Raw genomic sequence first — 12,620 nt, forward strand, 5'->3', positions numbered from 1 at the left:
CCGAATGAGAGCGACACTTTACAAACGCGCTGAAAAGTCCAAAGTTTCTACATGCGGGTGCTGTTTAACAAGTTTGGTCTCAAGCCACCGCGCACACAAAGACGCGCGTGAGTGAACGAACGAGTCGAGGTCGCGCGTGCGAACAAGATTCGTGCGACGATTCTTGTTTGATTCTCGTTTCTCGTGTGAAACTTTGTCGTGTCGTCGTCCGTCACTCGTTGTCGGTCAAGGAAAACGAAGAAACCCGAGGAAACGTTCGATCCACCGGGAGGTGAATCCGTCGCGCACTCGACGGGCCTTTTGAGAATTTCGCCACGGAAGGTGGTTACCCCTCTGGATACAAGCCCGTGAAAGCGAGGAGAAGCCACCGCAGGGAGGACAGACGTGAGAAAAAAGAAGTGACGACGAGGTCCCGCGGGGAAGGCGCTGGTGATACGTGGGCATATACGTACGGAAATGGATTCACGACCGGCGCCTTGAGACGTGGCGGGATCCAGGCGATGCCAGCCGGCCAGGAAATCCTTGACGTGAGGTCGAGTGGCGTCCACGATGCGAAAACCCGTGATGTTGATGGCGCCGTACTCGATCACCTCGCTCTCCCATCGATCGTCCATTATCTGATTACAGCGAAATATGCGGGAGTATTAGTACACGAAGGGAATGCACACAGGAGGTCTGCGAGATGCACACCGGGTTATTCTTGCTCGCTTGCATGACAAAGGTCGTCATGCTTAAAGCCCCATTTCAGCTTTCGGCGTTCTAAGGGGACAGTCTGTAGTTTCGCGAAAAGCGCCCGCCTTGACAACGAGGTCCTTGATCTTTCGCCGTCTTTAAAGTCGACTCGAGGACTCGTGCACTCGAGTCACTGTAATATTATTACGGCGCGTTATTACCGCGTTTCCTTTGTTCTCTTCTGGAAAACGTAATAGGACTGACGTCTCGATTCCAATTTGGACCCGCTGTATTTAATTACTCTAGCTCGACTGCAGTTACATTCCAGTTTTATGCTGATATTGCTTTGTTACTTGCGTATTATGCGCGGCGAAACCTCGAAACGGTGAAAAACTCGTCGTTCGTGTTAACGCGCGGCAGTCTTCCGAACGAGACGAGAGGGCGAGGGAGGCAGAGGGTAGGGAAATTGATATGTCTGCGCCTCGCCGTGGAACTGTAAACGCGTATTACGCCTGCGAAACGATAAGATAAGTCCAATTAAAATTGCGATTACTTATTTTCGCGATCGTTAAACTAACGAGCCAAGTATGGAGAACAGCTCCGTTCGAGAGTTGCGGAAACGACGGCGTTATGGGCACGCCAGAAGAAACGCTTTTGAAAACGGCATATAAACAGCGATAAACCTTCATTTAAAACTGAACTAATATTATCCAATACCCAAATGCAATGCGTTAAGTGTTATTACGAGGTCTCGCATCTCGTAGGTCTGCGCGGCTGATCTGTTTCGTTACTTTACTACTGGCGCGGCCATCCACCATCATCCATCAACCGGCTAGAGATAATACATGGACGCTGTTAACGCTGTATGCGTGTTTAACTTCGTCGCGAACGAGTTCGCCACGTTACCAGTTTAATTTGCCGGTCTGATATCACCCCGTCAGCCATTGCGCCGTTGACTTTTGAACTTTTGCATTTGCGGGCAGAGAGCGGATAAAGTTTTGTAATATCTAACATTGCTATAGTTGTTCAACAACTATTAGGCCCGTATTTATTCTCGCGTTTCTCGGCCGAGAGAACTCGTGGGTGGAGAGATCAGAATTTTGTGGATTCGTAAATATGTCGGTAGTGATTGATGCGGAAAGGCGAAATTATATCTGAGATGCGAGTTAAATGTTGGCGATTGTCTCTCCCAGTCGTTGAATTCTCGAATTGAAGTCGACGACCGTGGAAGAAGAGAGGAGGAAGTAAAGAGGTAAAGGGAAAGGCAAATGGTGGAAAGCGAGAAAATGTGCGAATCGACACGTCTGTGCCCCGTTGCGAGTCGTGCAACCGTTTCGAGAATGACGCGATAAATGACAATGGCGTGCCTTGTAGAGAGACGGAACTAGATGTACATGCAAGTATGTACGACTATCTTCTCCGTCGCCGGAGTGTAATGCCGCCTGCTCTTCTGCAGCAACTCGTTGGAAGCCGCTAAACACAAGCAAACTGTCCTCTAAATTCTAAAGTACGGCGGAGACATCACCGACGAAGATCTTGTGTCCCCCTCCCTTGTCCTTCCCCCCTTGTCCTCCCCCGACGTAGTGTTTCGTGTCAGTTTGAGCGACGGTTCTCAGTTGTTTCGAAAATTTCGCCATGCTGCGAATTAATCCCGCCATAACGCAGACGGTGTACAAGTGAGAGCACTTTCGCGCGGTAAAGCGAAAGTCACTGTTTTGCATATCGAATTTTCTGACTGAAGAAACTTAGGTGCAGAAGTCATCGACTTTCAAATAAAAACCAAGAAATTCTCTATTAATTGCGAAATAACAATTCTATTTAGTTTAAGCGAATGTCATTGTCTTTGAAATATTCAATCTCCATCCTTTTCTTTTCGTTACTTTTGCAATACAATTACGAGGAAAAAAATGTATAATTTTATTTTTATACGGTTTAATTAATAATTGTTATTCATTTGAAAAGCGTAAACAAGACATTTTGAGAAAATACTGCGAGTATAAAAATTTTTAATACACTTGGAAAAATTAAATACGAGAACGAAAGCGAGATATTTAACAATGGACGATTGAATTAATTAGTTAGTCTTGAAATAAGAACAGGCAGATATCAAATGAAATGGCGATGCTCGCTTAAATTGAAAGGGAAATTCTATTGATTGACTTACCAAGCCGCTCAGCAAGTAATGATACGTCCTCTTTCCCAAGGCTACGTCCCTCACATGACTCACAACGATATCCTTCGCCATGTCCGTCGGACAGTCGAGAACGACGTATTTGTTACTCCACCTGTAATATTTTAATGACATTTACTGAGATTAGTTGTCCAAGCGAGAGAAAGGACTCGGGGACGTTGAATTTTCTATCGGAAGAGTGACATAAGCCTCGCACGCTGGTTCGCCGCAATTCGCGCGCTGTGTTAGCGTGTGGCTTTGTCGCGTTTGATCGATGCACCGCGGAGTTTCCATGCTCATTTCGTTTGTAATAATTGGATATTGTATGGCAATTTGCAATAACGCCGTTGTTTTCGGTAACTACGCCCGGCCAATTCAAACCACCGCGATGGCAATTACTCGTTGTTGTTGATTACTTGCATCGCGTAAATGCGTAGCCGCTGCTGAATTGCAGTGCCAACTTGTGCTACGACCAGCCTTATTCGTCATATCGTCGTTGGTATGCTATTTTGCAAGAAAATAATAGTTTTGTTAAACCATTTCCGAGCGTGGAGAAGTTAGTATCGTTGCATTCCTTTCCGCTTCTACTGATAGTGAATGAAAAACTTGGAATTCATTATCCAACATACAACTTTAATCAAATATAGATAAAAACTTTTAAATATTATTGTATCTTACGCATTATCGTAATGTGTTCTCTTATCTTTTTGTCCGTTTCTGTTGAATGTAAATATAAATGTAAACGTACGATATTGAGACTCAATTAATTTAAACTTATGTATTTTTCTTACGTAATAAATAAAAAAATCGCTCAGAACATGCATTGGATTAAACATGAGAAAAGAAATTAATATAAGAAATTAATATATATCCTGCTGAGAATAACAAGTACAAGTGATATTCTCTTTTTATTTGTTTGTGATGTATAAGTGTGAGTGTAACGCCTTTAATGAAAAAGGCTTACCGATTAAGTTCCTCAAGGCTGCGCAGAAAATCGATCGCCTCTGACATGTTCTGTATTCTCTTGACGGTTTCGACTTGAAAGGACTCGTTGCCTGGTTTCAACCCCTGATAAATCTGCTGCAGCCTGAGTAGTCCTGAAACTCACGGGCGTTTAATTAAATTATAGGAAACGCTTATATGCGCTCTACGTTATATGGATTCGACATAGGCTCGAGCTGCCACTCGTCGTTGTGTGTGTCTTCCGAAAATTACATACGCACGATTGCGCGTTACATAGACCATGTCGTAATTCATTGGCAGCCTCTGTTCAGTCTGCGGTTTCTCGCGTAGTGTGAAATATCGCCTGTCTACGGGCAATGCCTCTAAGTTATAGAGAGTGTCGTAGATTGTTCGATTTGGCCCGCCTCATATTTTTGGCGACGACAAAATTTAATCGCGTCATATTGCATCGTTGCAGTTACGGCATTGCACATATGTGACTCGATGTTGTTGTAAAAATGTAATATATTTTTGTAGTTACTTTTTTTTACAAATATTTAATACATATATGTATATATACAAATATTTTTGTACAGCATCATTATCTGATTATAAATTATGCAGACAAAAATTAGACAAATGAAAAGATCACAATATTTATACGAAAAATATATATGCATAATTCATTACTTTTTATAAAACAATAGTACTTAAACATAGTACTTAAGAGATTAGTTTTTAAATAGCTACAGTATTTATTTTTTGAAACTCCCTTGTGATCTCCTTTCCCTTTCTATTTATTTAATATCCATTAAATCTTTATATCATTTAGAAAATGGACTTCATTAAAAAATGAAGGAAAGTAGTTACATGAAATATGAAATATTCATACGTTCTTTTGTATGTGTAATAGATCTCGAATTCTAGATACCCATAAATTACTAAATTCGCAGGATCTATATATTCGCCGTTTCTACTGACTCAAATATCGCGAGCCTCCAAATGTATAATCATACAAATATATATACCCGTAGTTTCTGGCAAATACACTATTCGAATTATATGCAGTATGTTATCGTGAGATACGATCAAATATCTGTATGCTCGTGTACGTATATGTATATATATATGGGGCACAACGGAAACGAGCTTGAGGCAGAGTTCATGGGGTAGATTCTGATCGGACGTCTCGTAAATTCGAGGAGGAATCTATGATGTTACAAAATGGAGAGGCGGATATTTAATTGCGCTCATTGCATCGCGAGTCCGCACCAACATCTTAACCGTCTTGCGGTGCACATTTCGGGTCATTCGCCCCGGCATAACAACGCACTTGACCCCTCCCGTCTCCGAACTCGTCGTTACTTTTACGATCGTGGCCAGCCGGCGTAAGTTACGGCGGCGTATTGCACGACGCAGACGCGCGGTGAGTTACGGCGTAAGGAATTTTTGCCGGCGGTTCCGCGTCGCGGTCGCGCGATGAAAACATCGACTGGAAAAAAAAATTGGCAAGACGCGGAGCGGTGCTTCCGAACATCGCGGTGGAGGCTGAAAGAACAGCTTCTGAAAAGAGAGGGGAGGATCTTCGGACGGGAGAGAAATATGAAGGTCTGGATTGTATGTGTTTCTTAAATGCATTTCACGAAGGATGATATTTGCTCCGCGAGAAAAAACGATCGGGATCGTAACGATGTTATTTGAAATCTAATATTTAAAAAATCGCACAAGTTTTTAATACAATAAATTCTCGTTTAGAAAAGAAAAAAGTGAAACAATTTTTATAAAAAAAAAAAAAAAATATGTATTTTTAATTTTTGATATTACAAAAGAGAGGAAAATTGGAGGAAAAACTCTCAATTATTTATTTTTATATTTTAAACGATATTCCTCTCGATATTTAAATAAAAATATTCGTTCAAGTAAAAACCGTGATAGAAAAGAGGTCGAGAAGCATTAATACAATTTAATGGGAATGCCGGATGCAGGAAAACATGGCATTAGAACACGAAATGTATCTGACTCTATCGCTACATTTTTTTTTCTGCCGTCAGGCACGAGAAAGCTGACCAGGTTAACGAGCGCGAATCTGAAACTGCGCGCGTACATACATGTCTGCTCGAGCGTTGCAAAAGAGCTTGACATTTCGATGAGTACTATTGGTTTCTCGCGAACGCCATTTCCACTTCAATTCCAACCCTTTCACCGCATTTTTCTTTCACCGATGACTCTGACACGGTCAGTATCTAATTCGAAAATCACTTTCTTTCCACTGGCTGCGTCGCGTAATTCGACTTGGCGTTGCTTGGAAAATTCAGAAATTCCGAAGAATATGTGCGGATTAGACAAACATATTTTCATCACTTGACTTGAATATTGCATACGTGTAAAGCATGAAAGTGAACTTTTCAAAAATGAAATATTCCAAATAAAATGACACTCTTGTTAAACCATACCGTAATTTATTTCCGATTATGTCGCGGTGAATTATTTTTCTTTTGATATTCCAACAAAAGATTTCCAACAAAGTTTTGAAAATGCAACAAAACACGATCCCACGATGTCAAAATTTAACTCGGCTAGATTAACATGATGAACTGTCACGATGCGCTCGCATGGAACACACGATCAGCCGCAGTGGCATAACAGAATTTTTAATTACGAGTTTATACATTATTTTGTCAAATTTTAATATCATATTTTTTTGCATCCCGAGAACGTCACGACGAAACCGCGATTTATTGAACGCACAATTTATCTGATATATACTGAAAACATATATAAACTACTCGTTATGGCTCCGTGTACAGAATCCCTTCAGTCGTTACAGTCGAGTCGTAGCAAGTACAAGAGATGTCGGTAATCGCGGAATTGCCTTTGAAGCCCCGATGCTCATTTGTAAAGCGTACGTGTGCACAATATCCATATCATCGTGGGATATGGATCTACGAGCGGAGTAAATAATAATTTTGAAACTTCAGAGAACTCGCGTCGAAGCAGCGCTTTGATGTGTCGTTCATTTCGTTAACACAATTACGATTTCTGTAAGAGAGTCTGTAAACACGCAGCGCATCATGAGCTTAGGATGCTTGCGTTTCATTAGGAGGTTCATTTGATTTTTTTTTTATAATCGCAATCTGCGTAAGCGCAATGCCCACGTCAAAATTATACTCTATCATCTACACCTATTTAGAAAACCTATCTAGGAAACCTAGATTGCAAAGAGTTGGTATCTTTTTTGATTTTTATCGAATCATCCGCTAAAACGTTCAAGAATTTCTATAACTGCATTCTTTTTTATTTTTCATTATATCTCGATTATGATGTAAAATTTGCATTTTTCTTTTCGCACAATGGAATGCTCGACATTTTTAGTTTTAATATTGGCGCTTGATCAACGTAGAATGCTTACCTCATATATACCATTCGCATGAAAAGAAATTGACCTGAAGCTATCGCAGATACGCGTGAAGCCATGACAAGACTCGCAGTCCAATTGTGCCCGGTGACATTCAATATATTCCGAATCACGAAGCGACCTGCCGACTTCCGTGTCCCATTTGCAGTTACGGGACGACTAATTATCGGCGCATCGTCGACGTCGATCGGCAGGTACAGAAAGCTAAAGGAGAACGGACCTGCATGTCGACGTCACGGCTGCGATATTTACGAATATTCTCTCTCTCTCTCTCTCTCTCTCTCTCTCTCTCTCTCTCTCTCTCTCGAAAATAATTTGGAAATAGTCTCCCTTAGTAACAACTTATTGTAAAATGTTTTATTATATTTTACAAATTCCAGCACGGATAAACAAATGATAAACTTTGTATTTGCTGAAAGTAAGTTCTGAAATATTATGTTTACATAGCGCCCTATCAGATTGAAAATCAATAACCTGATAATATTTTCTTAATTTAATTGCATTTTACTTCTTTTTCAGTAGTATATTTTGTAGACTTTGATGCATCAGTTTGTGTATAAATTAATTTCTTTAAGACAACTTGCTGGTTTACTCACGAATTGAAAAGCTAATTGCGAAACACGATCTTCGCGAAAGTTTGTTCGACTTGTACTTTTATAAATTGGCATGTTTGGCTTCGCATAGCATTTAGTAGTCTTTATTTCATTTAAATTTCCTAGCATTTATAACTGATATAACACTAAAATAATGACGTTGTTTATCGAAAGTACGAATATCATTTATTTCCAGTTGTTTGACGCTGAATAGAAAACAAATAAATAGAAGCTTAACGCGAAAATTGAAATTTGTCTACTAATCAAGCTGGCTTAGTATACATGTACGCTTAAATCAGCTCAAGCCGATTAAAATTCGAAATTTCTCTCCAGTTTCATTGTTGAAATATAGTTAGTAGGTTCAGATCGAACCAAAATGCATTTGTCGACGTGCAGCGCTTGTTTATTTATGTTCCGTGCAAAGTCGAACTGTCACATTTTACAAAATTCCATTTGGTGATTGGACATTCTGGGCCTAGTCAGTTTAATCCTCCATAATTTTTTTACGAGTATCGTTCAAATTGATTTTAGTCGCAAATTTTTGGAAGTGCCACGGCAAACACGCATCTCCATTTTTTTCTACAAACGACATTCGAAAAGGTTTTCGGTTTTTTTTTTTTAGAAATTAGAGATGATTTTATTTTTTTTATTTTTCGCTACGGCAGAAACGTATTGAGTTATAAAATAAATTAAAGTAAATTAAAGTAAGAAATACATTGCAAAAAGTTAGTTCGGATGTTATCAATACGCAATATTCGATACATTTATTATTAAATATGTATCTTATACTTGTTTAGTATTTAGTAAGAATAAAAGAGGTTTCACGACTTGGAACAGTATCAATTAATTAGTTTCTGTTTATTCTTGTTTATCTTAATTTCCCTTGAATATTTATTTATTATATTACTGAACTTTTAAAGCTTATAGACACTTTTAAATCGAGATTTTAATACAAAGAAAAGCTTTATCGTTGGAAAGATAACTGGTTAACATTTTTCCGCGCAACGGATCGTTGTAGAAGGAAAGGATCGAGGACTTTCTCCTTCGGAGCGCTCCTCCGAGACTGTTGTAGCCAATAAATGCTTCAATAACCTTTTTATTCGATAACTATGTTCGCAGGCGTGATAATTCGATTCTGGCGCCTCGTATCTGTTGTTATGTGCTTAAGTGCGATGTTGCTGGGACAAACACATCGTTGTATCTCCACGTCCATTTCTCGTAACTTATTTTCGCCCGACTTACACTAAATAGAAGTCGGAACTGCTTCTGGAGCGGGTGGATGCTTCAAGGAGCAATTCAGCAACCCGCACCGTTGCACTGCTTCCCAACTTCGACGCGAGCTTCTTTTTGCGCGAACTTCGGCTCCGTTCTTCGCAATTAGCGCCGTTCTCATCGCATCAACTGTGATCGCAATCTCATTCTTACATGGCGGAAAAACCGCCAATGGAATTATCGATTAATTATACGGCGGTATGGCGCGGTGAAACAAAAAAAAAAACTTCCGATTTCACAAAATACATCTGAAATGAGTTAACCGTTTCTTATTATCGTCATTAATTCTTCCTTCTCGAATCGCCGGTTATTTTTGTCATGAGAATCAGCGGTGCATAGCGGTAGAACGGTGTATTCCGTAAACATCCCGTGAAAGACGGGGGAGACTCGGAACGAGGCGAAATTTACTCTGTGGACAATTCAGCCACATTGTCCCACATCTATTTTTACCATGCGGAACGTAATTCGCGCCGGTCGACGTTACCACGCTAATATCTTCGCATTGCGAAGTCGCATGTAACTCGACGACGTCTACGTGCAGACGCGAGCGCAACCATCCGCGACCGCATAGACGTCCCCCGGGCAGGCACGCGGGAGTTAGTCTGGGTACGGGGAGCAATCCCGTCTGTATCCCTCGTACCAACGGATGGCCAGCGGTTTCTCGTGTCGCATACTTCCAGACGAAAATGCCGTCGAGACTGCCGGAAACTAACGCGATGGCGAAACAAGCAACGCGCCATCCCCGCGACGCGACGGGATCGACCGATGTCTGATTGTATCTATGTGTGTACGACGGGCTGAGCTTAAAGCGGAAGACGTCTTGTTACGCGCGACGAAGGCGGAATAAAAGTCACCCCTCCGTACCGGGTGCCCTCCGAAATCTGCGCCCCTTCCGTCACGGCAATTTCTCTGCCCTCACCGAAACGACAGCCCTCGTCAAACGTCAAACGAGCGTCAAGCTCGGCGCAATCCTTAATTTTCCCGATATTAAATATCCCGACGATCAAAATTCAAATAAAAATTCCATTAAGGTAATTAATAAGAAGATTAATTATTATCGATCGCACGTTCGCAAATAATTATCATAGCCCGATATTTATTATTCTATCGCACGTTACCTTTACGAGTGAATTTCTTTTTTCGTCAAATTTGATATCCCGTTGAGGAAAAGAGAAAAGTCTTGCAGAACACCCCGTATGAAGCAACTCGTGAGGCATAGAAATACCGCGAGGCATCTATGTGCAACTCGATTTTATCGAACGATCCTTCGTGCGATCGTGAGTAAAATTTTAAACGAAAACCCGTCTTCCTTGTAACCGGTGCATTTCAGGCAAGCTATATGAGAAGTCTCTAGGGAGTATAGGCTTTCCTGTACGGTAAGCTTGAAATACATCGACCGTCAATTAAACGTATGTAAGTCCTTGCGGAGTTGTTGAAATTTTGCGGTTGTAGAGTGACGAGTTTTCCGGTATCGATTCTAGTTAACTGTTTGGACAGATATTTATTGATCCCTCAGTTTAAGGTGTCTCCTTTAAATAAACTATCTTTTTGTGCATCTAATTAACAAACGCGGACACAAAGGTATAATTATACTTAAGTTTATTATGCACGCGTACATACACTCAACTATGAATAACGTAAACAGGAAAATATTTTAAGATTTACGAGATCTAGAAATGTTAAAAATTAACGCTTGTTCTACGTTTTTTCGCTTGTTAAAATACAACTTAAGTAAGAGCCGTATTACGTTATTCGTTTGAAAAATGCTCATAATGTTGAAGGTAGAAAAGTAATCTATAACAAGTGAATTGTAACGAATTATATAAAGAGTCAGTAATAATAATTAAGAGAATACAATCAAGAGTTTTTATTACATTGTAATATAACAGATAATTCAGTGTGAAACTTTTATGTTATTTTCATCTTTTTATATGCATTTAAATATAATTTTAATTATTTTCTATCTTTTTTTATCCACATGACATTCGATTTAAATAGCCGTGAAGCCTTGTAGAAGTTTAATTTAACTATAAGACCTTGTAACAACAAAAAGACAATTTTTTATTGTGTGTTTAATTTTCTACTTTAAACGTACGATTGGCTATAAGCAAAGCTGCTTATTTAATCATCTAAAATTACTTAGCGTATCTACGAGTAGCCTAAATGATTTTGGCAAATCGTCGCGCATTCGAATAGATTTTCACCTTGAGGCGGATGTCTGATTAAGATCTGTCTCCATATCTTAACCACGATGGACGCTTTGAGGTAACATCTGTGACAGACGCGTCACCTCAAGAGAGACCCGAAGAGTCCGTCTGGCCGGAATAACGGAGGTCTGATTAGCGTGTCCTATCACGTAATCGTCCTGGAGGCAATCCTTAATACCCTTCGTCTGTGTTCTTAATCTCGCGCACCGTTCGCCTTAAAACTGAGCTATTAGTTGCGGAGACGAAAAAACTGACAGACAAACGGAAAGAAAGCCAACTGGAGAACCTTCTTTTTTTCATACTTTTGTCCAGATTACGACGGTGAATCCGCGACATCGGTGCGGGAACTTTGGGAAAAAACAGCAACTAACAGATACCGAGACTTCCATCCCCAAGTGTACCAGTTTTCTTTTTTTTAAGTCGTTGTCGTCGTCGTCGTCGTCGTCGTCGTCGGAATTACAATGTCGAAAATAAAAATACAAATACATTCATGACCTACTCAAAGTAATAATTAAAATTGTGTAACCTAATCTGAATTCTATTACGTCATTCAATAAATTGCAACCTTCAGAGTGCTTTTTATTACGTGTATATTATTACTCATTATTTCCTGCGCGGCGCATCGATTGATCCGAGAGCCATCATTATCGATGACTAATTATAACGCATGAATGATCTCATCATGGAGTACAGAATGCGGAACGGAATGTTTTATCGCTTTCCTCCCTGTGACCGAAACACTCTGTCAGCGAGACGGTAAACAAGTGGAAATGGTTTGTATTTTAGGCAATGCACAGGAAAAAAAGAAGAGAATGCACCATTGAAGCGCTTCCTGTGTCCGATAGTTTCAATTTCCCGCGTTTCAAATTTTTCAAAATTTTTTCAAGTTTTCGGGGAAAGCGGTCGAATTTTCGAATGGTCATGAGCTGATGTTTTTTTTTTTTTTTTATTTTTCGTTTTCCTCAGGCGTATGCCACCTTTTTATCACTTTTTATCAATCCGACCGAGTGTGTTCGAATAACTGAAAACCGGGCCTCTGCGAAACAACTGGCGGGAAGTGCCAGCCAGCGGTATCGACGGCCCTTGAACGAGTAGCTGTATTTCGTTCGTTTGAAAATTGCGAGCGGGTATCGGTTTGAGTGCCGTCACTGGTTGTCGCGCGACGCGACGATCGATCACCATCCGGCCGGCTCGTTCGCGCCCGCGATAAAGATGCCGAGAGGAGCAAAGTGGTAGCAGGTGTCGCGTGGCGCCCACCTGCACATCGCCCCGACCGGGCTAGCCGAGCTTATTATCCCGCCACCCCCGCGTTTGAAACGAGAAACCGCGCGGTAACCGCAAACCGCACG

At 40.7% G+C, this 12,620-nt stretch overlaps 2 protein-coding genes across 8 annotated transcripts in view; one reads left to right on the top strand and one right to left on the bottom strand.

Annotated features, from left to right (window-relative positions):
• LOC105423659 (adenosine receptor A3) overlaps positions 1–12,620 on the top strand; it is a 409,096-nt gene that overhangs the window by 278,654 nt on the left and 117,822 nt on the right. The window lies entirely within an intron of this gene.
• Positions 1–12,620, bottom strand: part of GluRIB (Glutamate receptor IB) — a 208,567-nt gene that overhangs the window by 15,908 nt on the left and 180,039 nt on the right. For all 7 annotated transcript variants that reach the window (XR_016139381.1, XM_011633485.3, XM_011633483.3 and 4 more), the window contains exons 5-7: positions 3,807–3,939; positions 2,837–2,957; positions 453–617 (exon numbers count right to left, since the gene is read on the bottom strand). Coding sequence is in view for 6 of the 7 variants with exons in the window: in XM_011633485.3 (XP_011631787.2) it covers positions 453–617; positions 2,837–2,957; positions 3,807–3,939 (419 nt within the window). In the remaining variant the exon portion in view is untranslated. The remainder of the gene's footprint in view (positions 1–452; positions 618–2,836; positions 2,958–3,806; positions 3,940–12,620) is intronic.

This window comes from Pogonomyrmex barbatus, unplaced genomic scaffold, assembly GCF_055798465.1.
Source record: "Pogonomyrmex barbatus isolate J1 unplaced genomic scaffold, ASM5579846v1 scaffold2, whole genome shotgun sequence".
NCBI lineage: Eukaryota > Metazoa > Arthropoda > Insecta > Hymenoptera > Formicidae > Pogonomyrmex > Pogonomyrmex barbatus.